Source organism: Phycodurus eques, chromosome 5 (assembly GCF_024500275.1).
Source record: "Phycodurus eques isolate BA_2022a chromosome 5, UOR_Pequ_1.1, whole genome shotgun sequence".
Lineage (NCBI taxonomy): Eukaryota > Metazoa > Chordata > Actinopteri > Syngnathiformes > Syngnathidae > Phycodurus > Phycodurus eques.
In genome coordinates this window covers 6,160,605-6,186,456 of record NC_084529.1, presented here as the reverse complement: position 1 = coordinate 6,186,456, position 25,852 = coordinate 6,160,605, and the positions used below count along the sequence as shown (strand labels likewise).

The window sequence follows — 25,852 nt, the reverse complement described above, 5'->3', positions numbered from 1 at the left end:
TCTTTGTAGCGTATTCAATTAAATATAGGTTGAACATGATTTGCAAATCATTGTATTCTGTTTTTATTTGTTTAACACAACGTCCCAACTTCATTGAAATTGGGGTAATAAACTTAAAGGCTTGCTTTGCCTCTTGCACAGCTGTTTATCAGCAGGGTGTGGCTGACACGTTGCCTACCTTTGTGATGTATTTGAACAATGAAACACATTAAATCTCTTTGCAAGGGAAGGGAAAATGTTTTAACATGACAAAATTCATGCTTTTAAAAAAAGATCACCATGTGGGCAAGTTGTGTTTCTAAAAATCGACTCCACATGTTCCCAAACGCCTGTCATGAGAAACAGCAGCTGGACATGGTAGGAAAAAAGCAACTGAAGAAAACAGTCACGCAGCATCTGTATAAACTTCTGGAGCAGTTTAACAACTTTTTTCCTGGGAAACAGAAGGATGATGTGTGGATTTGCAACCCCTTTGGAGCCCAGTTCATGCGCGCCTTGGGGAGCCAGCCAGCCGTTAACACAAATTTCATGTAACCATATGATTCACAAAAAAAAAAAATACAAAAATGTGATGCTCTTTTGGACCATTATTCATCGAGTAGTTAATAACCTCAAAAACCTAAAACAAAAAATATAAACAAAGACAAAAGGAACAGAGTAAGGACCATAGATCATTTTATACTTGAGACTATTTGAGTCCAGGGATGCACAAGTCATGGAAACAATGAATCCCAACCCGGGAACAATGAGTCACTGTAATTTATCATCACAGAATACAGGTACAGTAATCATTGCTTCTTGCTTCGCGGTCCTGCTATATTGCGGATTTTTATTACACGTGTTTACTCTATTTCTTTTATACTGTTTGTTCAATATTTTGGTTTTATCCATGGCTCTTGTTCTCTCTGTGTATGTATTTAGGTCTGTCATGATAGCAATTTTTTTTTTTGGTTTTCCCAAAAGCTATCACAACAAACGACAGTGTCGCTGTTGTTTTTATGCCACTGATAAAATGTTAAACCATAATAATTTAAGTCCATCTTTTTTATGAACACTTCAGTTTTAATTCTAAGAATAATGAACATTGACTTTGTAATATAGAACAATAAATAAAATATCAGATAAAAAGATATAAATAAAACGGGCTCTGGCTGTGGTCGCCAAAATTGCACTTAAACAAACATTTGGCACAGGGGTATAAACAGTCATGATTGCTAAACAAATAAACATTTGGCACAAAGGTATATGAACAGTCATGAATCCCTTAACAGGCAATATACTGCCAATGACATTTCCAGTCGGTAAAGAAAAATTGCGAACAACAAAAAACAGCACAAGTAAATCAAAACAACCCGTTTTGATTCAAGATTTGTACTACTTTTCAAAAGTCTGCAGCCTTTCTTTAAACGCTGCTTTGTCAACATGTTCAACGGCTACATCGCTTACAATAGTGAGCGTTATACTGTATATAATGTGACATGCATGCGTCATACACGCTGTCACGTTTGTATTTGCATTGTTGGGCAAAGCGTTCCATAATTGCAAGGTGACGGTAAATGTCCCACTGTGTTTTTTGTTCCCAACTGACGAAATTGCCTGGGATGGTTGTGTTTAAAATTTATTTTGTCACTTTGATGTTTTAAGTTGTGTTGTCTTTGTTGCGACTTTAGACAAATTCAACATACCAGCTCGTTGGTGTTAGCTGGATATAAATATTCCCACATCGTTGCGGTGGCATAAGGGTTTGGGACTAATTCCATTTATGCCGCTCAATTTTCTGTTACTGCAGCTGCTGGCTCGCTGTCAGAAAATCTTGCTTCGTGTGCACTACAGCCCGCATTTCATAGGCACGCATGCATGCACACGCACACGACCAAGCAGACGGAGGGTCCTCGCTCTTCACTATCTCTGATGGTTTTAGAGACCACAGTGAAACTCATCGTGTGTCTGCGTTCAAGTCACGGAAAAGTTTTTTTTTTTTTTTCTTACTCAAACGACTGGGCAGCTGTATGCACCCTGTGTCCCCCCCCCCCCACCCCCACCTTTCTGTGTCATTTGCTTCTCCGTCTTCTGGCAGGGCCGACCCACCGTACGCCAGTCCACCCTTGGTAAAGAACCTCTTTCCTTCAGCACGACATATTTATGCGAGTGTGGCTTCTCAGCTCTGATTCAGCTGAAGACCAAAACATTGTCCAAAACTGGACATTGAGAATGACCTCAGTTGCCGAATATATAGTTGCCTACTATAATGCCAGACTTTTGCACTGTTATCTGGAGCAAAAAAACATCCCCAATTGTCCCATTAATTCTGCAAAATTCTGGTCAAGGTTCACTGTTATTTGGGATTGACCAAATGTTAAGGCTAAGACAGTAAATACAAATTAATTGAATAGTTATTTTTAGATTTCAATTGCATTTTGTGAACTTGAATGTCACCTTGATTAATATTTGGAGTGTGTGGATTGACAACTGCTGCACCTTTATTTCTTGTTTGTGCAATATTACTGAAGTTAGATTAAGTTTCAGTTGGGTCCTCAAGATTAACTTTTTGTTTTTTTAATTAAAATTCAGCCACTTGAGTGTTAAATGCATAATCTATTATCACTATTGTTTTAGTTTTATCTTTAAATTTTTATTTTGTGTCAATTGGCACACTGTCATCTTTTGTAATACGTGAGGTTCAAACTGCAACGTTTTCATTAAATTGAGATGTTGAAATCTGGGTCGCGGCTTGTCTTATAAGGAGTGATGGTGGGACCCGAAGCCTGACCAGTTGAGAACGACAGGTCTACAGTTTGTGTGCGCGTGTCTGAGTCTATGTTTGCAAAGTGATTGTTGCCTCTGATTCATTAGCCCTTGCAAACTGACCTTCGAAACCACTTTTACCACCTTTTTATTATCTCAAAAGTTACTGCCTACGGCTCTTACAGTTGGAAGCAAGTGTTGTTGTCAAATTATCAGAATCAGAATCATCTTTATTTGCCAAGTATGTCCAAAACACACAAGGAATTAGTCTCCGGTAGTTGCAGCCGCTCTAGTACAACAGACAGTCAATTTACAGAACACTTTGGAGACATAAAGACACTGACAAAAAACAATTGTGCAAAAAGATGCAGAGTCCTCTAGCACTTAGAGCAGTTCGAATGACTAATATTGCAATAGTCCGGTGCAATGACCATTGTGCAAAGGGCGCTGAGACTTCAAGGAGTGTATGCGGTTTAAAGTGACGAGTAGTGCGATCATCTGGGACAATGTTGGTTGTGCAAATGTTACAGATACTCCTCAATCAGTGTGCAAATGGAGCAGATGCTACTCTGGCATGAGTGGCCAGTATATGCAAATAGTGCAGCATGGCGAGACAACTACAGTGAATGCACGAGTAATACATAATTGGCCCCACAGAAATGTGACAACGAACTCAAGTCAAAAAAATTCCAGCTTGTTGTAATGGAATTATAGGTTAGGTGTTTAAGAAGTTGATCGCAAGAGGGAAGAAGCTGTTGGAATGTCTACTAGTTCTAGTTTGCATTGATCGGTAGCGCCTACCTGAGGGAAGGAGCTGGAAGAGCTGGTGACCGGGGTGCAGACGGTCCGAGAGGATTTTGCACGCCCTTGTCTTAGTTCTGGCAGCGTGCAAGTCCTCAATGGTGGGTAGGGGGGTACCGACAATCCTTTCAGCAGTTTTGATTGTCCGTTGCAGTCGGAGTTTGTCCTTTTTTGTAGCAGCACCAAACCAGACTGTGATGGAAGAACACAGGACTGATTCGATGACCGCTGTGTAGAACTGTCTCAGCAGCTCCGGTGGCAGGCGGTGCTTTCTCAGAAGCCGCAGGAAGTACATCCTCTGCTGGGCCTTTTTGAGGACGGAGTTGATGTTGGTCGCCCACTTCAGGTCCTGAGATATTGTAATTCCCAGGAACTTGAAGGTCTCGACGGTTGACACAAGGCAGCTGGACAACGTGAGGGGCAGCTGTGGCGAAGGATGCCTCCTGAAGTCCACGATCATCTCTACAGCCTTGAGCGTGTTCAGCTCCAGGTTGTGTCGGCCGCACCACAGCTCCAGCCGCTCCGCTTCCTGTCGATATGCAGACTCGTCACCATCCTTGATGAGGCCGATGACAGTGGTGTCATCTGCAAACTTCAGGAGCTTGACAGTCGGGTTCGCTGAGGTGCAGTCGTTCGTGTAGAGAGAGAAGAGCAGCGGAGAGAGGACACAACCTTGGGGCGCCCCAGTGCTGATGCTGCGTGTGGATGAGGTGGCCTCCCCCAGCCTGACCTGCTGTGTCCTGCCCGTCAGAAAGCTGTAAATCCATTGGCAGATGGCAGGTGAGACGCTGAGCTGGAGAAGCTTGGTTGAAAGGAGTTCAGGGATGATGGTGTTGAACGCTGAGCTGGAGTCCACGAACAGGATCCTCGCGTAGGTCCCTGCACTGTCGAGGTGTTCTAGGATGAAGTGCAGTCCCATGTTGACTGCATCATCCGCAGACCTGTTCGCTTGGTAGGCAAACTGCAGGGGGTCCAGCAGGGGACCTGTGACACTCTTGAGGTGGTCCAGCACGAGACGTTCAAAGGACTTCATGACCACAGATGTCAAAGCGACAGGCCTGTAGTCATTCAGACCAGAGATTGCAGGTTTCTTGGGGACTGGAATGATGGTGGAGCGTTTGAAACAGGATGGAACTTCGCACATTTCCAAAGATCTGTTGAAGATCTGAGTGAAGACTGGAACGAGCTGGTCCGCACAGACTTTGAGGCAGGATGGGAACACATGGTCCGGGCCTGCCGCTTTGTTAATCTTCTGTTGTTTGAAGATGCGTCTCACATCCTGTTCATGGATGGTTAACGCAGAAGTCAGAGGTGTGGTTGTGGTCGCGGGTGCGGCAGGGTGGGTGTGTGGTGTGAAACTGTCCTTTTCAAATCTGCAGTAGAAGGTATTCAAGTCGTTGGCTAGTCTGCTATTGTTCTCAGCTTGGGGGGATCGTCGCTTGTAATTAGTCAGCGATTGGAATGCATGCCAGACTGATTTAGAGTTGTTCGTGCTAAACTGTTTTTCCAACTTTGCTGCATAGATCCTCTTTGCAATGTTAATTTCTTTAGTAAGCTGGTTTCTAGCTCGATTATACAGGGCACTGTCCCCGCTCTGATATGCATCTTCCTTAGCTTGGAGAAGCTGCTGAAGTTTAGCAGTGAACCACGGCTTGTTGTTGTTGAATGTCCGAAATGATTTTGTTGGTACACAAACCTCTTCACAGAAACTGATATAGGATGTGACAGTTTACGTATATTCATCCAGGCTGCCACCTGAATTTTCAAAGACACTCCAGTCTGTGCAGTCTAAAACAGCTTTGAAGTTCCATCTTGGCTTCATTGGTCCACTTTTTGACTGTTTTCACTGTAGGCTTCGCACATTTAAGTTCTTGCCTGTACGTCGATATTAAGCAGTGATCAGACGAGCCCAGGGCTGCACGAGGTATAGCACGGTATGCGTTTTTACCGTAGTGTAGCAGTGGTCTAAAGTATTATTTTCCCAGGTAGCACAGTCGATGTGCTGCTTGTATTTAGGGAGTTCATGGTTGAGTTTAGCTTTGTTAAAGTCCCCGAGAATAATGAGGGGTGAGTCCGGGTGTTTTTTTTCAATTTCGTTGACTTGTTCGGCGAGCGTTAGCAATGCGGCGTTCGTGTTAGCTTGAGGCGTAATATGGACTCCAGCCAGTATGAACTCCAGCCCGATGATTCCATGTCGCGGTCCGCTCGATGAATGTTGAAGCCGGGAAGCATGACGGCGCCATCGGGTACAGCGTCGCAAAGCCAGGTCTCCGTGAAGCACATGGCCGCGGAACGTCCGAAGTCTTTACTGGTCTTTAACAGAAGATGAAGCTCGTCCATTTTGTTGGGTAGGGAGCCTACATTCGCGAGGTGGATCGACGGGAACGCCAATCTGTGTCCTCTCTTGCGGAGTTTCACCTGAATGCCGGCTCGTTTCCCTCTGTGGCGCTGCTTCCGCCTCCATGCGCCGAAAACCGCGGACGCCGCTCCGGTGAGTAACTCGGGGAAAAAACTGAGCGGATTTTCGAAAGTTGGTGACAGAAAGTCCGGAGTAGCCTCCTTGATGGTTAGCAGGTCTCCCCTTGTGTAAGTGAGTCGTGTAAGGTCTCCAAAGATGGACGAAAAACACAAAAACAAAGACAATACTAGAGAGCGCGTTACCGAGGCGACCACACTGGTAGGCGCCATCTTGGAATTGGGTAGGCGCCATCTTGGAAAATCTTAATGGTGCAAGCCGTACCGGCTGTGTGAACATGCACTTCCCTATGCAGCCAACAATTTTCCAGATTGAGATGTTTGCTCTGAAATGGACAGGCAAATAATTCCCAACTCTGCTATTATTCATCTGATTTATTGGTAATTCAATGTGAAAGCGACTGTAAAGTCCTGCCAAGCAGTACCAATACAATACAGTATACCTATATTCTGTTTTACAATAATGTATTTCAATTAGATAATCATCACATGTACTTTTATAATGTAATAATAATCATATGTACCTGTGACAGAAGTATAGCGTGGAGTCTCTGTCGCTTAAATGCAGCTGTGCAGTCAGTGGCTGGGGCGCTTTTTGATCATTACATGCAGCCTCTCAAAATATCCACACACTCTCCTTTATTCCCGACCATTTCCATTCTTTGTGCCTATCCACCTTATGGATATGAACAGGTAGATACGACACAACCCTTTGTGCTGCGGAGAGGCTGAGTTAGTGGGGGCAATGTGTCAGCGCTTTCTGATTTTATAGATGGCACAAGCATGAAAATAACAAGGATGCCTGTACATTACGCTACATATAGTTGCACACTACGCCATACAGCCGAAAAAGGGAAAATGCGAATAACAAATAATAAAAATAGTTTTTGACTTTTTGTCCATTATTAAATCTTGTTGTGAAACTCCAGTCTTTGAGAGCTTCAGTAACTACTTGGCTATACGCAAAACACTACCGCGAGCTAGCAACTTGATAGCAAATGGCAATAAACTGTATTCTATTCAAACTCTACAGAGTGGGTTTGTTTCTACATATAGTCAGGTCCGACCGTCCATAAATATTGGGACAATTATCATATTTTTGGTTCTAAACAACACCACAATAGAGTTTAAATGAAACGAACAAGACAGGGTCCATAATACTCCCCAAATCTTGTATCGCATGTATTGTGATACAAAATTATTATTATTTTTGTGTAGCAATTGTTCAAAACAGTGTTTTGGGGAATTATCAATAACATAATACAATTTCCACTAAGTACTAAATAACTGTCTAATTTTATGCTAAAATTTAATAAACATTTTTTTTTCTAATTTTAAAATTTAATTTTTTTTCTTCTAATTTTATGCCCTAAATTTAAAAAAACTTTACTCCATATTTAGAGGCATATTTTGACCTTTTGAACAAGGAGATAATTTTTGCTTTGTGGCAAAGCAGAAATCCTATTGTAGCAACACTGCATATTGTTCATGAGTCTGTAATTTCCGATTGTCTGTGGGGCTGTGAAGGTAACAGGACACATGTACAGGAAGGGAGGGAGATGGACGTTGGCAACTGCGCTGGTTAACGTTCTTCCTCGTCATGCTCCCTTGGTGATAACAACTCTGTGCCATGGAAGCGATGATTAGTGACTTATAATGCATTGACACCGGACGCAAAGAGAGCTTTTCGCCTCAGAGGCTCGGTAGTTGGCCGAATAATACAATAGTGTAGCGTATATGGGGGTTAAATTAAATGTAATTAATTTGGAAAAAGATACAAAGGATGGTAAATGTTTGCATTCGCTTCTGGGTTAGTCCGATTTACGCTTTAACGTGAAAATCAAACTAATTCGTCTCGTAAAGGGGAACCACGTCACTTTTTAGATGTATAAAACTTCAGGACAAAGTGACGACAAACCTTTTATCAGTCTTGTAATTTGAATGTTGCAACATGAATTAGATAGAAGTTCTCGATAACCAGAGGTCTTTAGTCGAACCCAAACACACAAATGATACAGGTAGTGAATTTTTATAGAAAATCTAATATGGAACTCTACAAGGGAACAATGCAGGACAGAAAACAGACAAACATTGGCAAAAGAGACTTGTGATATGAGGGTGGAAGGAGCGTGTATTGACAATGCAGAGGGCTGGGGTTCGTGTTCTCGTGAATTTAAACCCAAATATGCACTAATCTGTACTTTTAGTAGACCGCAAATTGGACTTACATGCGTGGACCACAATTTAGGCACACTGGTCGATCTCCCGTATGTTTGGCCGGTGTAGGTTGTACCCCGCATCCCGCCTGAAGAAAGCTGGGATAGGCTCCAGCAGCCCGCGACCCTAGCGAGGATAAGTGGCAAAGAAAATGGATGGATGGACAATCACTAGTGGCGCTATTGCGATGGTAACACCAATGGCGTTCATGCAAAGTTCTTAAAATATTATATAACATTCAAGTCCAGTGAAGATTGTGATTAGTTCATCCGGGGTTGCAGTGGCTTTCCACTACCTGTGGGTGTCGCTAGCTGCATCCATTGTCCCAGACTGGGGGAACAAATGTCACTGAAAACAGCAGGAAAAATAAGTCTTTGTTGGTGAGACTCTTCAGGCTTAATTTAGTGTCCGAGTGAGAAACCAGTTGTCTGTGTCTCAGCTTTGATGAGCTACTTGGGACTGGCTGGTAATTCATTTAGTGTCCGTGCGCGAAGTTAAGCCTCCTCGTGCTTCTTCTTTGATAAACAGACAAGGTTTTCCTGAGATGTCTTGTGTATGCAGACTGAGTCAGCGGGCAGACGAGGCGGGTATGCAGAACAGCACGAGACTGGAGGTTGCTGGGTGTCATCTTTAGTGGCGTGTCCGTTACAATTGCATGGGCCAAGCATTCACCGGCGGTAGTCCCTGGAAAGCAGGGAGGTTGGACGACTGTTCAATGTGGATCTGACGTTTTTTGTTCTTACAGTATAGTGGTTATTTAATCTAATTCATTTAAGGAATTTATACTCGGTATTACAGCCGGAAGGAGTTCGTGTTGGAGTGATTTCCATAACAAAATACGGCCGTTCCCTAACATTTGACAGTTCTATTTTGGTTTCATCTGACCATATGACATTCTCCCAATCTTCTTCTGGATCATCGAGATGCTCTCTAGTAAACTTCAGACGGGCCTGGACATGTACTGGCTTAACACATTAACTGCCATTGACGGCTTTAGAAGTCAAATATCCATGTTAAATGGGAAGGCAGGCAGTGAATGAGTGGGGACACATCTGGCTCTGCAGGATTTGGGTCTCTGGTGGCGTAGTGTGTTATTGATGGTAGCCTTTGTTACTTTGGTCCGAGCTCTCTGTAGGTCATTCACTAGATTACCCCCGTGTGGTTCTGGGATTTTTGCTCACCGTTCTTGTGATCATTTTCACCCCATGGGGTGAAATCTTGCGTGGAGCCCCAGATCGAGGGAGATTATCAGTGGTCTTGTATGTCTTCCATTGTCTAATAATTGCTCCAACAGTTGATTTTTTCACACCAAACTGCTTACCTATTACACTTTCTGTCTTCCCAGCCTGGTGCAGGTCTACAATGTTGTTTCTGGTGTCCTTTGACAGCTCTTTGGTCCTGGCCATAGTGGAGTTTGGAGTGTGACTGAGGTTGTGGACAGGAGACTTTTATACTGATAATGAGTTCTAACAGGTGCCATTAATACAGCTAGTGAGTGCAGGACAGAGGAGCCTCTAAGAAGAAGTTACAGGTCTGACAGCCAGACATTTTGCTTGTTTGTAGGGGACCAAATACTTACTTTCCACCATAATTTGTTAATTCTTTAAAAATCAGACATGATTTTCTGAATATTTTTTATTCTCATTTTCTCTCTCATTGGTGGCCTCTGTCATCTTTGTAAGTGGAAGAACTTGCACAGTTGGTGGCTGACTAAATACTTTTGCCCCACTGTATGCCTCCCACCTTTTAAGGGACCAAATGTAATGGGACAAAGTAACAATCATAAGTCAAGCTTTCAATTTTTAATACCTGGCTGCAAATTCTTGGCAGACTATTACAGCCTGAATCAGACATATGCACACAGACATCATAGGGGGGCCCTGCCTGAAGAAAATGTGCCCTTTTTCTGTGGTGTTTTTTTTTTTTTCTTTAAATCATTTTTCTTTTTCTTTTTTTTTTAAATTAATGAATGAAGTTCTCTCTCTCTCTTCTAAACAGATACATTCCTGCTTAGGCACAGCTCCCCTGTCAAATAAGCAGAAATTTAAAAAAAGTAAACTCCAAATAGCTGGTCAAAATGGCGCTCTGTAATAACTCCCCCCCACACCACCACCCCGCCACCCGCCCAACACTCTCCCTTCTCCTGCAGTGCGGCTGCGCGCACAGAGGCAGAGACAGGCAGCAGCAGAACTCCGCCCTCAGTAATAGGTTTTGCTTTGGTTTTTGGTGTTTTTACTCTTGGGAGGTGACTGGTGATGACGGTAGTTGTTGGGTTCGCAAATAACAAGACACAACATACAGGTAGTTAGTGTGTCTTGCTAACTTGCACATATGAGCTACGAGCTGTTGTGTTTTGTTTAACTAAGGCCCTTCATCATATGTACACAGGTTTATGTACTGGGACACTACAGGTGAATACAGTTAGGTGCATCTCATGTCATCTTTAACACTGTTGAAGTGATCGGCATTATATCCTATGCAGGGCCCAAGGCCCCAGATTACAAATTAATAAACTACCACCACACTCACCAATTTGCGCATGTTCGTTTTCTCTCAGGAAAGGTAAAACCAATCAAGAAACTCACACAGATAGGAGCTGTTTATCGTTCTCAAAGGTTCAGAAAATAATGTTGACAGAATTCTGGACGTTTTCTCTCCTGCCTAGAGCCGAGCCTCGCGTCTGCGTTGCAGGCGGAGAGAAAAAGGTGCATCTTACCCTCGTTGCCCCACCATTTGTATATTACAACACAAGTACGGGGAGGGCGTTGTTCCTCCTCGCAGCTGGCTTGTCTCCCGGTCATCCTGACCTGCTGTCGCCCACCCTTTCTCTGGTGGATGACTTGTTTTCCTGTCGCTGTCAACGAGAACATTCCGCAGCCTTCCGCTTCTGCAAGATCCTGTAAACAACTTGTCCAAGCACACACACTGCAAGCATATTTCACAAGCTAAAATGTTTTCAAGGTTACTGTGGGGCCACTCGTGTGAGCAATCTCATACTGAATACTAAATCTGTGAATACTGTAATAACTGATAACATAAGAATTCTATTGTATGGTTAATACGACAATTCATAAGATATGTCTTCTATTCTATGACAAGTATAACAACAACACATTGATATGTAACCTAATAACTGGTTGCACCACCCTCAGCAGCAACAACTGAAATGAAACGGGTTCTATAACTGGAAATGAGCCTTTCACATCTCTTTGGAGACATTTTGGACTGCTCTTCCTTGCACAATTTTCATTTTTTTTTCAAGTCCTGTGTTACATTTACAGTAGAGGAAACGAGACACACACCTTCCAAAAATTTCAACTTTCGTCTCGTCAGTGAATAGACCATTCTCCCAAAAGTAATCAGAACTCGGAACGGAATCATTCAGACACTTTTTTTTCCCAGCATCAGAATCATCTTTGTTTGCCAAGTATATCCGGTAGTTGGAGCCGCTCGAGTACGACAACAGACAGCCATTTGACAGAAAATACTGAGACATAAAAACATAAACATAAAAACACAGTACAAAGAGTCACTGAGCAATGAAAGCTAACTGTAAATTTGGTAATGCTGATACAGTTTGTTTTGTTTTTGTTTGTTTTTGACAATTGTGCTGAGACCTCCTGTTTGAGCAGTTTGAAATGACTAATCGAGGAATAATCCGGTTGTGCAAATGGTGCAGAGACTTTAAGAAATTTAAAAACATTATATTGACAAGTAGTGTGATAATCTGGAACTGTGTCAATTGTGCAAATGGTGCAGATACTTCTCATGAGTGGCCAGTATTCGTCAACAATGGATAAAAGGATCATCACCCAAGTCCCCAAGAAACCTGCAATCACGGGTCTGAATGACTACAGGCCTGTCGCCCTGACATCTGTTGACATGAAGTCCTTTGAACGCCTCGTGCTGGACCACCTCAGGAGCATCACCGGTTCCCTCCTGGACCTCCTGCAGTTTGCCTACCGAGCAAACAGGTCTGCGGATGACGCAGTCAACATAGGACTGCACTTCATCCTGGAACACTTAGATGGCGCGGGGACCTACGCGAGGGTCCTGTTCGTGGACTTCTGCTCTGCGTTCAACACCATCATCCCCGAATTCCTCTCCTCCAAGTTTGTCCAGCTCAGCGTCTCACCTGCCATCTGCCAGTGGATTTACAGCTTCCTGACGGGCAGGACACAGCAGGTGAGGCTGGGGGACACGCTCATCTACACACACCACCAGCACTGGGGCGCCCCGAGGTTGTGTCCTCTCTCCGCTGCTCTTCTCTCTCTACGCGAACGACTGCACCTCAACACACCCGACAGTCAAACTTCTGAAGTTTACAGACGACACCACAGTCATCTGCCTCATCAAAGACAGTGACGAGTCTGAATATCGACAGGAAGTGGAGCGGCTGAGCTGTGGTGCGGCCGACACAACCTGGAGCTGAACACGCTCAAGACTGTAGCAATGATCGTGGACTTCAAGAGGCATCCTTTGCCACAGCTGCCCTTCACGCTGTCCAACTGCCCTGTGTCAACTGTTGAGCCCTTCATGTTTGTGGGAATTACATTCTCTCAGGACCTGAAGTGGGAGATCAACATCAACTCCATCCTCAAAAAGGCCCAGCAGAGGATGCACGTCCTGCGGCTTCTGAGGAAGCATGGCCTGCCACAGGAGGGGTTGAGGCACTTCTACACAGCAGTCATGGAATCAGTCCTGTGTTCATCCATCACAGTCTGGTTTGGTGTTGCAACAAAAAAGGACAAACTCCAACTGCCAACGGACAAGCAAAACCGCTGAAAAGATTGTTGGTATGCGCATACCTGCCCTTGAGAACTTGCACACTGCCAGAATTAAGACGAGCATGCAAAATCCTCTTGGACCATCCACATCCTGGTCACCACCTCTTCCAGCTCCTTCCCTTAGGTAGGCGCTATTGATTAATGCAAACTAAAACAAGCAGACATTTCAACAGCTTCTTCCCTCTTGCCATTAACTTCTTAAACAGTTAACTTTCCATTGGAACATGCTGCCAATTTTGTATTGAGATTGTAGGCACATCTCTGTAGGGCCAATTATACAACCCCGATTCCAATGAAGTTGGGACATTGTGTTAAACATAAATAAAAACAATACAATGATTTGCAAATCATGTTCAAACTATATTTAATTGAATACACTACAAAGACATTTAATGTTCAAACTGATAAACTTTATTATTTTTAGCAAATATATATATATATATATATATATAAATACATATTTTATATTTATATATATTTTATATATTAATACATATTTTATATTTATATAAATATATATATATAAACATATAATATATATATAAATATAAATATATATATTTATATTTATATTTATATATATATGGCTGGAACACGTTCTAAAAAAGCTAGGAAGGGGGGAAAAAAGAACAGGTGTACAGGCTACTTGGGAACAGGTGGGTGCCATGATTGGGTATAAAAGGACCTTCCCTGAATTGCTCAGTTATTCACAAGCAAAGATGGGGCGTGGTTCACTTCTTTGTGAACAAGTGCGTGAGAAAATAGTGGGAACAGTTTAAGGACAATGTTCCTCAACGTACAATTGCAAGGAATTTAAAGATTTCATCATCTACGGTCCATAATATCATCAAAAGGTTCAGAGAATCTGGAGAAATCACTGCATGTAAGCGGCAAGGCCGAAAACAAACATTGAATGCCCGTGACCTTCGATCCCTCAGGCGGCACTTTCAGTTAAATATAGGTTGAACATGATTTGCACATCATTGTATTCTGTTTTTATTTGTTTAACACAACATCCCAACTTAATTTGGAATTGGGGTTGTGTGTATATGTGTGTGCGTACCGAATGTGCATTGCGCAAAGCAACATCAGTTTGGCTAAGGACCTCCAAAAATGGCACCTACAAAGAGACACGCTTACAAAGCACAGTTTAAACTGCAAGCTATCAGTTACGCGGAGGAGCATGGGAATCGAGCAGCCACGAGAGAATTCAAGATCCACGAACCCACGGTTCACAAGTGGAGAAAGCAGGAAAACGAGCTTTGCCAAGTCAAGAAGACGAAGCTGAGTTTCCGCGGAAACAAGGCGAGGTGGCCCGAGTTGGAAGACCAACTCGAGCAATGGATTAATGATCAAAGAACAGCTGGGAGAAGCATCTCTACAGTCACCATTCGACTCTGGGCAATAACTCAGAGCTTGCCATCATTCCGGGAGGCTTGACGAAGGAACTCCAATCGCTGGACTTCAGTGTAAACAGGGCGTTCAAAGTGAAGTTGTGAGCGGCGTGGGAGCCATGGATGACAGATGGCGAACACAGCTTTACTCAGACTAGGAGGCAGCGCTGGGCGAGTTAGGCCACAATTTGTGAATGGATTGTGGATGCTTGGGCTAACGTGTCTGCTTGCACTGTTGTTCGAGCTTTCGTAAAAGCCGGCATCATTTCTGAGGAGCCGCACGGCAACGAGACTGACTCAGAAAGTACGAGAGGGAACCTGGCGTGTTTGATGGAGAACTTGCCCAGCTGTTCATTTCGGATACAGAACATGAGGACTTTGATGGATTTGTGGATGAGGATTGATCAAAAAATAACGCGAGTCAATAAACTACAACCAAACTCAGTTTTGCTCCCACTGCCTTTTAAAAACATTGTTTTAGAGTGCATGCATGCTACCATATGTTTTAAGCTAGCGTATGTTTTACCATGCCTGCGCCCAAAAATACGGTGCGCCTTATGGATGTGTTGAATACAGAAACAGACCCCGTAACTGAGACTGCGCCTTTTAATACGGTCGCACCTTATGGTCGTGAAAATACATGTATCTATAGATGTGTGTGTATATATACAGTGGGTACGGAAAGTATTCAGATCCCCTTAATTTGTTCTCTTTTTTTATATTGCAGCCATTTGCTAAAATCATTTAATTTTTTTTCCACATTAATGTACCCACAGCACTCCATATTGACAGAAAACAAACACAATTGTTGAAATGTGTATACACGTGTGTGTGTGTATGTATATATATATTTATATATATATATATATATATATATATATATATATATATATATATACGTATATATATATATGTATATATATATATATATATATATATATATATATATATACGTATATATATATATGTGTATATATATATACGTGTATATATATATACATATATATATATATATATGTGTATATTATATATATATATACATATATATATATGTGTATATTTATATATATATATACATATATATATATATATATATATATATATATATAATATATATATATATATATATATATTATATATATATATATATATATATATATATATATATTATATATATATATGTATATATATATATATATATACATATATATATATATATATATATAATATATATATATATATATATATATATATATACACACACACACACACACACACACACACACATCTTCCTTCTTGTTGAGTCAAGAACACTGACCTTAACTGAGGCAAGGAAGGCCTGCAGTTCTTCAGATGTTGTCCTGGGTTCCTTGAGGAGTCGTCACTGTGCTGTTGGGGTAATTTTTGTAGGCTGGCAACCTTTGGAAAAGTTCACCACTGTTCCAAGTTTTCTCCATGTGATGGATCATGGGTTTGTGGATAATGGTGCTCACCGTGGTTTGTTGGAGCTTTAGAAATGGTTTTGTCCCCCTCTCTAGACTGATAGATGTCTATTACTTAATTTTAATTCTCTCTCGCTCTTAACTTTCTTTGGATGGTGCCATTTTGTTGGAGCTTTTTGAGATCTTTTTGCCATCTTCATTTTGTCAGACAGGTTCTATTTGTGTGATTTCTTTATTGAACAGGTCTGGAGGTAATCAGGCTTGGATTTGGTCAGTGAAAATGAACTCAGGTTTCCATTAAATGTGATTAGCCACAGTTAATTCATAACTGCCTTCACAGCTGAGTGAGAGTGGGGCAGCAATCAAGGAATCTTATTTCTGTTAACTAACTTAACTTATTCCCGGTGGCCGCCGCTACACCTGCGCCACAATACACATACGCACGCACCTCGCGTGATCACTTCCTCTGCCTCCGCATGCAGAGTTGTCAAACAGATGCCACACAAACACACACGTCAGACAATGCCGTAACAATGGCGTGCCCCGTCTCCCCGTAATAAATTACCAGCACGCGATCCACCAAGGCTCCCTTCGATCGCGATTCGACGTATTGAGCACCCCTGCACTACAATATATTACATGCGGAGCTTCAAAACCCGAAACAGGGTCACAGTTTTTCTGTGGCAGCCACAGTTGGATGTGTGGTGCTTAATGGTTTTGTGTGCGGCGAAGTGTTGCTGATAGTCTTTTTTTTTTTTGCAATGGTCCACTTCAGTTGCTTTCGGTCGCATCGCTCAATGTGCCGCGGGGCCTTAGTAACTCACAGTTGCACAGGTTATCCACTGATGCAATGCAGGCTCTCAAGTTGTTGTATAGTGGCGGAGGGGCAACTGAAGGCAGATGCTTAGTAGTGTGTCACTGCGCACCATTTCAGCCATGACCAAAAATCTCCACAGTTTGGTACTACATAGTTCTCTGTCTTTGCATACATTTTCAGTAATTATCTTCAAACATGTACAGTGTATTTACAAACGAATCTCTGAATTCTCTTTACATGGTCTTCAACTACGGTTTCCAGTTTCCCTCACTCCTCTCGCACCGCTGATCTCTTTTGTGTCAACTCTTTTCTGTCTTTATAGCTAATCTTCCCGGGATTTGTGCAGTTTTCATCACAAAATCACCTCTCTGAAATCTCATTTTTATGTTGAATTTTTGTCTTTTTCGCCTTATCCAGCATCATATGAGACCTCTTATTTGGGTTTCGTTTTCTTCACACACACCCCAGCCCAATCATCCATCTCACTTCACTCTACCTCATCTGTTTGTTTCCACACTTTACTTCTCTAACATCCTGCCCAACCAGCTGGAATAAGGCTCCCTAACAGCAGCACCTGAATCAACCCTTTGTTTTGTCACTTTCTGCATCGAACAGAAAACTCCCTCATGTCCATGTGGCTGCATGTCACCTTCACTCATGTTTACACACATCCTGTCTCGGCTCACATTTCCATAGAGGTCATTTGTAACTATTTGCAAAAATGTGCTTAAGATGGAATCACAATGTTTTCGTCTTCAGCTGCTGGGGTACAAATCCCAAAAATAAAAAGTTAAAGCTGCTGAATTTAAAGTTTAAAATGAATTACAATGCAAATTCTAGCAGTGTAAGTAACTCCAATGACATTGATATATTTATTTGCATTCGTATCCCCCACGTTTTAGCTGTCTGACTGCAACAAAAATGTGAAATATGTTTTTAAATAATATAGTGTACTGTGGTTTGTAAACTGTATTCTGACTGGCTCAGATATTTTTTCCCCTCCGCGAGATGTGATCCTGAAAATGACTTTACCTTTTTAGATCTAAAATACTATTTTTGACATTCACACATCCCTGCCAATATGCTGCTTGCTGTTCTTTCACTCAGTCACTTTTTCTACTTGCAGCCTCACTCTTAATGTTGAAGGATTACATGATGTCTTTACGTCATTTTACTCTCCTTTTACGTTTTTTTAATAACGAAAAACCTAGGCATAGATGGGAAACACACAGACACATACACACACACACACCCTGCTTAAGCCTGTAACATGCCCACTCTTGGTCCTTAAAAAGGCCTTGTCCGTTCCCTAATGACACTCAGAATTTCCATGACAGTCACTTTAAATGGGAACTGTTTCTGTTCAGGAAACACAGTATAATGTTGACATTTGGTCTCTCTATGGCTTCTCAGGAAATAATCATCACTTGGTGCAAAAACAACTTTTTTCATCCAAATGACGATAGTAACAAACCGTAATGTGACCTGTTTTCTGATACAGTACGATGTTTGTGTTGTTTGCAGCATACCTCAACTAGATAGCATGATTAACATATTTTAAGCATGATAAAACATCAGTGGCCACTAATGCCTAACAAGCATCTTTTCAGTTACCATTCCACTGAATGGATTTGTGTTTGTCTGGTGGGTGTGGGGGTTATGTCCTAACACGCAAACCTACACATTGAATGACTGTTTGCCATGGACAAACTTTCCATTCCTTGGAACAAAAATGCTCTTTTCCTGTGTGTGCGTGTGTGTGTGTGTGTGTGTGTGTGTGTGTGTGTGTGCGTGCGTGTGTGTGTATATGTATGTATGTATGTGTATGTATATGTGTATATATATATATATATATATATATATATATATATATATATATATATATATATGATTGCAGGCTGAGTAAACCCCATCGTGGTCCAGGCCCTAAATGAATAAAGGTGCCTTTTGTCAGACCTCAGGCTAGGTTGAGGAGGCGGAGTGGGTGGGGCAGGGGCAACCAGTCTGGAACAAACATGAATGTACCCTCAGTTCCCTCAGACATCGCACGTCCCTGACTACTTTCACAGCGGCACTAGAAGAGGGGAGGTGGACCTCAATGTAGGTTAAGGAGGGGCGCCAGAGTGAAGGTGGAGGGAGTGTGAAGTGTATCAATGAGTTAGCGGGAAGCGAGGGGGTGGGTTTAGCCATACAGACAGTGAGCTCACTGGAACAGCAGTGTTGTTTTATCCACCTACCAAGCATGTAGATTTTGGAAGGCATACGAGTCGCTAGCCCGCCAGCTCCCTCAGTCGCCCCAGACCACTGCAGCAGACGAGACCTTGTCGCAATCTTAAGCATCCTCACATACTTCAGCCCGCCCGACTTACCAAAGGGGTAACCTCTGTTGGCACTCCGATGTGCAATTTTGGCAGTCGGAGTTTTGGAGGGATTCTTGAGTGAGTTTGACTGTCTTTTATTTTTCTATTGTTTGATTTTCCTGAACCTATTTCCTCCTCATTGTCTCGTCCCACGTCTATCTGAGAGGACAAAAAGGGGATATTATACTGCCATAAATGGGCTGCCTTGTAATTGTGGGATGAATTGGCTCAGAAAGGTGAAAGGGTGAGAGACAAAAAGGTTCCCTAATTGGATTTGTTTTGTCTCTTTCCGTTTCTCCCTCAGCTGTCCAGTGCTCCTGTGGAAAATGACCCTCTGGGCCCATTGCCTCCTGGATGGGGTAAGTTTGTCTTTCATTCTACTCTCACTCCAGAGAGTTTGCGATATTTACAATTTTGTGAGGAGATATGCCTCCGTTTTAGGCAGAAAGCTAAAGAGTCTCGATTTTTAAACCTGAGCTGTTTTTCCTCAGTTACATGGAACACAAAGTAGTCTAGGTGGATTCGATGGATGGATACATGGATAGCAATATGATTTAAATCAGACGCACCCAAACTTTGAGCCCATGTCAGCGCTCCCTTCAAACATTACAGGGGAATATTATTGCTGAGACTTTACATCTTTCAGCATTTTCCCGAATGTGTAATAGGATTTTCTCCAAGTTTAATTTTGTCACACACATTCATGCATAAATGTTTCTGGCAGCTTCCATTTCAACAACGTTTCTGTGACTTCAGCACTGAGTTATGTTCTATCCAAAACCCTGCTCATGATGCCTTTTCATCATGTTGCGGTATTTCAGAAGAAAACCTCATAGCTTTAACACTGTCCCAGTTTTACTTCTGTGATATGCTACACTCATTCACAACTGTGGTTACTTCCCTTTCCCTTTTTTTCCTCGATGTGCTCAATTTTAAAAAGACAGTACAAAATGGGAAATACGTTAAATTACGAGAAAGAAAGTAGAGAAATAAATCAACTAGAACTAGAGTGAAGCGACGGTTGGGGAGAAAGCAAGTGAGTTTTTGCTATGTGAGCCCTAAAGTGTCTGAATGCTCCACACACTCCTGTTAATGAGAATAAAGATGTAAGCATGACGGAGGGAGGAGAATAGGGACATGAGCCACTTTATTTTTAGACCGACGGGCTCCAATACCTATGCGTTCACAATTGGACTCATTGTTCAACTTTATTTTTTTGTAAAAATAAATAAATAAACAATAATCTCCCATCATCGCCAATTTTTGGTGACCCACAAACAATGCTATACCAACCCCCAGTACACACATGAAGTCGTAAACCTAGGTTATTTGGATCAAGCCATGTGAAATACCACACTAAGTTGTTGGTTGTCGAGCATTGCAGCGAAATCCCCCCCCCCCCGAGACATATCTCCGTGTCGTCTTTTATTCCTATAACTGGAATCCAACATTAAATGTCTATGCACTTAAAATTTTCAAATTTATTGAACTTGATTGTAACGCTTGTGTTTACAGAGAAGCGCCAGGACAATGGCAGAATGTACTTTGTCAATCACAACACACGAACAACTCAGTGGGACGACCCACGAACCCAAGGGTGAGTCTGTGTGTGGGTGTGGGTGCTATTAAGATGAATGTTTGTCACCTGCATTAAGTGTTTGCTTATCATACACTTCTGCTCACCCCTGACTCTGTAACCTCTCACACCACAGAAATCAGGATCGCATAGCTGAGGTTAGCTGAGTTTTTAAATGTTTTTCTTTTTCTCAACCTGCTGCCTCTCCCCTTAAGTCCCCCAGCAGAGGTGTGACCCACAGTTTGAAATCTGGTATTGAGCTACCATGGGTCCTGCAGGAGGGTTTTAAAAAATTCCACTCCTCTGTGTTTTTGCTGAAAATCTGTTCTATGCTCTCTTATACGGCTAAACAAAGGGCATTTCCATTTTTATGAGATTCATTAGAAATTTCTTCATTTAAAATAATTTCCATTTTTCTATTATGTAAAAATATTCTAGTTTCGAGAAATGAAGTTTGAGTTATCATTTGCTCGAAAATATAATCATCAAAAATAGACGTATTAAAAATATTTTTGAAATATTTATCCCTGAGTGTGAGTATGTCTCTTATCAGTTTCATTTTTTAATTGAACTACCTAAATTAAGCTTTTGACACTGTTCTGATTTATTTAGATCTACCTTTATATTTTTATTTTTTTGGCATTAACTTCTGTTTTTTCCTTCATGTAACATTTCCAGGTAGTGATGTCACGATCCTAAAATTCTGACTTTGATACTATACCTGCATAAAGTACCTCAATACCGCTACTGAAACGATACCACATCAAGAATCTAAAACATCCATAAAAGCAGTGTAATGAAAACTGACAAACCAACTTCAAACACTTTTATATTTAAATTCATAAAAGTATTTTTTTTATTAGATCAATACATATATATATATATACACACACACACACGGAAAATATTCCCAGCACCCCATATTGACAGAAAAAAACGGAATTGTTGAAATTTTTGCAGATTTATTCAAGAAAAACTGAAATATCACACAGCCATAAGTATTCAGACCCTTTGCTGTGACACTCATATTTAACTCGGGTGCTGTCCATTTCTTCTGATCATCCTTGAGATGGTTCTACACTTTCATTAGAGTCCAGCTGTGATTGATTATACTGACTGGAATTGATTAGGAAAGCCACACACCTGTCTATATAGACCTTACAGCTCAAAGTACATGTCAGAGCAAATGAGAATCTTGAGGTCAAAGGAACTGCCTGAAGAGCTCAGAGACAGAATTGTGGCAAGGCACAGATCTGGCCAAGGCTACAAAAAAAAAATTCTGCTGCACTTAAGGTTCCTAAGAGAACAGTGGCCTCTGTAATCCTGAAAAAGGAAGATGTTTGGGACGACCATAACCCTTCCTCGAGCTGGCCGTCCAGCCAAACTGAGCAATCGGGGGAGAAGAGCCTTGGTGAGAGAGGTAAAGAAGACCCCAAAGATCACTGTTGCTGAGCTCCAGAGATGCAATCGGGAGATGGGAGAAAGTTCTAGAAAGTCAACCATCACTGCAGTCCTCCATCAGTCGGGGCTTTATGGCAAAGTGGCCCGACGGAAGCCTCTCCTCATTGCAAGACACATGAAAGCCTGCATGGAGTTTGCTAAAAAAAACACCTGAAGGACAGGTGGTGAGCCCATGGGAAGGGGGGACCCACGTTACCCTTTCGGGCTGTGCCCGGCCGGGCCCCATGGATGCAGGCCCGGTCACCAGGTGTTCACCTCGAGGGACCACCTCGAGGCCTGGCTCCAGAGGGGGGCCTCGGTGACCCGCGTCCAGTGTATTTATATTTTTGTTCAGTATATTTAACTCAGGTGCTGTCCATTTCTTCTGATCATCCTTGTTGTTCAACACCGTCATTGGAGTCCAGCTGTGTTTGATTATACTGATTGGACTTGATTAGGAAAACCACACACCTGTCTATATAAGACCTTACAGCTCACAGTGCATGTCAGAGCAAATGAGAATCATATGGTCAAAGGAACTGCCTGAAGAGCTTAGAGACAGAATTGTGGCAAGGCACAGATCTGTCCAAGGTTACAAAAAAATTCTGCTGCACTTAAGGTTCCTAAGAGCACATTGGCCTCCATAATCCTGAAATGGAAGACGTTTGGGATGATCAGAACCCTTCCTAGAGCTGGCCGTCCGGCCAAACTGAGCAATCGGTGCAAGACACGTGAAAGCCCACGTGTTTGCTAAAAAACATCTGAAAGACTCCAAGATGGGAGAAATAAGATTCTCTGGTCAGGTGAGACCAATATAGAGCTTTTCTACCTTAATTATAAGCGGTATGTGATGAGAAAACCAGGCACTGCTCATCACCTGTCCAATACAGTCCAAAAGGTGGTGGCAGCATCATCCTGTGGGGGTGTTTTTCAGCTGCAGGGACAGGACGACTGGTTGCAATCGAAGGAAAGATGAACGCGGCCAAGTTCAAGGATATCCTGGACGAAAACCTGCTCTATAGTGCTCAGGACCTCAGACTGGGCCGAAGGTTCACCTTCCAACAAGACAATGACCCTCACCACACAGCTAAAATAATGGAGTGGCTTCAGAACAACTCCGTGACTGTTCTTGAATGGCCCAGCCAGAGCCCTGACTTAAACCCAATTGAGCATCTCTGAAGAGACCTGAAAATGGCTGTCCATCAACGTTCACCATGCAATCCTGACCGAACTGGAGAGGATCTGCAAGGAGGAATGGCAGAGGATCGCCAAATCCAGGTATGAAAAACTTTGTGCATCATTCCTAAAAAGACTCATGGCTGTATTAGCTCAAAAGGGTGCTACGACTAAATACGGAGCAAAGGGTCTGAATACTTATGGCTGTGTAATAATTCAGTTATTCTTTTTTTTTTAAATCTGAAAAATCTGGAAAAACCTTTCTGTCAATATGGGGTGCTGTGTGTACATTGAGGGTGAAAAATGAACTTGATTTTAGTAAATGGCTGCAATATAACAGAGTGAAAAATTTAAATGAGTCTGAATACTTTCTGTACCCATCCATCCATTGTCTTATCTGAGGTCAGATCGCGGGGGCAGTAGCTTCAGCCCAGACTTCCCTCTCCCCAGCCACTTCCTCCAGCTCTTCCGAGGGGATCCCGAGGCGTTCCCAGGCAAGCCGAGAGACTTAGTATCTCCAGCGTCCTCGCTCGTCCCTGGGGTCTTTTCCCGGTGGGACGTGCCCGGAACACCTCACCAGGGAGGCGTTCTGGAGGCATCCTAAACAGATGCCTGAGCCACCTCATCTGGCTCCTCTCAATGCAGAGGAGCAGCGGCTTTACTCATACTCCCGAAGCACCCCCCACAGGACTCCATGAGGGACATTGTCGAACGCCTTCTCCAAGTCCACAAAACACATGTAGACTGGTTGGGCAAACTCCCATGCACCCTCGAGGACCCTGCCGAGGGTGTAGAGCTGGTCCACTGTTCCAAGGGCAGGATGAAAATCACACTGCTCCTTCCTGAATCTGAGATTCAACTTCCCGACAGATCCTCCTCTCCAGCACCCCTGAATAGACCTTACCAGGGAAGCTGAGGAGTGTGATCCCCCTGTAGTTGGAACACACCCTCCGGTCCCCTCTTCTTAAAAAGGGGGACCACCACCCCAGTCTTCCAATTCAGCACTGTCCCCGATGTCCACGTGATGTTGCAGAGGCGTGTCAACCAGGACAGCCCGACAACATCCAGAGCCTTTCGGAACTCCGGGCGAATCTCATCCACCCCAGGGCCTTGCTTTTTAACCACCTCGGTGACCTCAAGCTCAGATATAGGAAAGCCCGCCTCAGAGACCCCAGACTCTGCTTCCTCATGGGAAGCCGTGTCAGTGGAATTGAGGAGATCAAAGTATTCTCCCCACCAACTCACAACGTCCCGAGTCGAGGTCAAGCAGCGCCCTATCCCCATTATACACAGTGTTGATGGTGCACTGCTTCCCCCTCCTGAGACGCCGGATGGTGGACCAGAATTTCCTCGAAGCCATCCGGAAGTCGTTCTCCATGCCCATGGCCTAACCGAACTCGTCGTTCTCCATGGCCATGGCCTAACCAAACTCCTCCCACGCCCATGCCTCAGCGACCACCTAAGCTGCATTCCGCTTGGCCAGCCGGTACCCATCAGCTTCTTCAAGAGGCCCACAGGCCAAAAAGGCCCAATAGGACTCCTTCTTCAGCTTGACGGCATCCCTCACCGCTGTTGTCCACCAATGGGTTCGGGGATTGCCGCCACGACAGGCACCGACTACCTTACTGCCACAGCTCCGGTCGGCCGCCTCGGCAATAGAGGCACGGAACGTGGTCCACTCGGACTCAATGTCCTCCCCCCCCAACATGGTGTTCGTTATGGACAATCCATGGTGAGCACAGAAGTCTAATAACACAACACCACTCGGGTTATGTCGGGGGGGCGTTCCTCCCAATCACGCCCGTCTAGGTCTCACTGTCAATGCCCGCGTGAGCATTGAAGTCCCTCTAAGAACTCCAAACAGGGTGGGTACTCTGAACTGCTTTTTGGTGCATAAGCACAAATAGCAGTCAGGACCCGTCCCCCCACCCGAAGGCGGAGGGAGGCTATCCTCTTGTTCATCAGGGTGAACCCCAATGTACAGGCGCCGAGCCGGGGGGCAATAAGTATACCCACACCTGCTCTGCGCCTCTCACCATGGGCAACTCCAGAGTGGAAAAGAGTCCAACCCCACTCGAGAGGACTGGTACCAGAGCCCAAGCCATGTGTGGAGGCGAGCCCGACTATATCTCGTCTGAACTTCTCAACCTCACACACCAGCTCGGGCTCCTTCCCTGCCAGAGTGGTGACATACCACGTCCCAAGAGCCAGTTTCTGGAGCCGGGGATCGGATCGCCAAGGTCCCCGTCTTCGGCCACCGCCCAGCTCAAACTGCACCCTATCCCTGTGGCCCCTTCCACACGCGGTGAGGTCATCGGAAGGGGGAACCACGTTACCCTTTCAGGCTGTGCTCGGCCGGGCCCCATAGGTTCAGGCCTGGCCACCAGGCGCTCGCCTTCGAGCTCCACCTCCAGGCCTGGCTCCAGAGGGGGGCCCCGGTGACCCACGTCCGGGCTAGGGAAACCTAGATCCATTTAATGTATTCTTCATTGGGATTTGGGGAGATGTGCTTTGTCTGGTCCCTCACCAAGGACCTGTTTGCCATGGGTGACCCTACCAGGATCGTGAAGCCCCAGACAATTTAGCTCATAGGATCATTGGGACACACAAACCCTTCCACCG

General features: G+C 43.5%; 1 protein-coding gene across 5 annotated transcripts in view; it reads left to right on the top strand.

Annotated features, from left to right (window-relative positions):
- Positions 1 to 25,852, top strand: part of wwp2 (WW domain containing E3 ubiquitin protein ligase 2) — a 122,133-nt gene that overhangs the window by 63,091 nt on the left and 33,190 nt on the right. For 4 of the 5 annotated variants that reach the window (XM_061677223.1, XM_061677221.1, XM_061677219.1 and 1 more), the window contains 2 exons: positions 19,343 to 19,397; positions 20,554 to 20,635. In XM_061677223.1, coding sequence (XP_061533207.1) covers positions 19,343 to 19,397; positions 20,554 to 20,635 — 137 coding nt within the window. Of the gene's footprint in view, positions 1 to 18,850; positions 19,117 to 19,342; positions 19,398 to 20,553; positions 20,636 to 25,852 lie in introns of those variants that run through there. The other variant, XM_061677224.1, reaches the window with a different exon arrangement.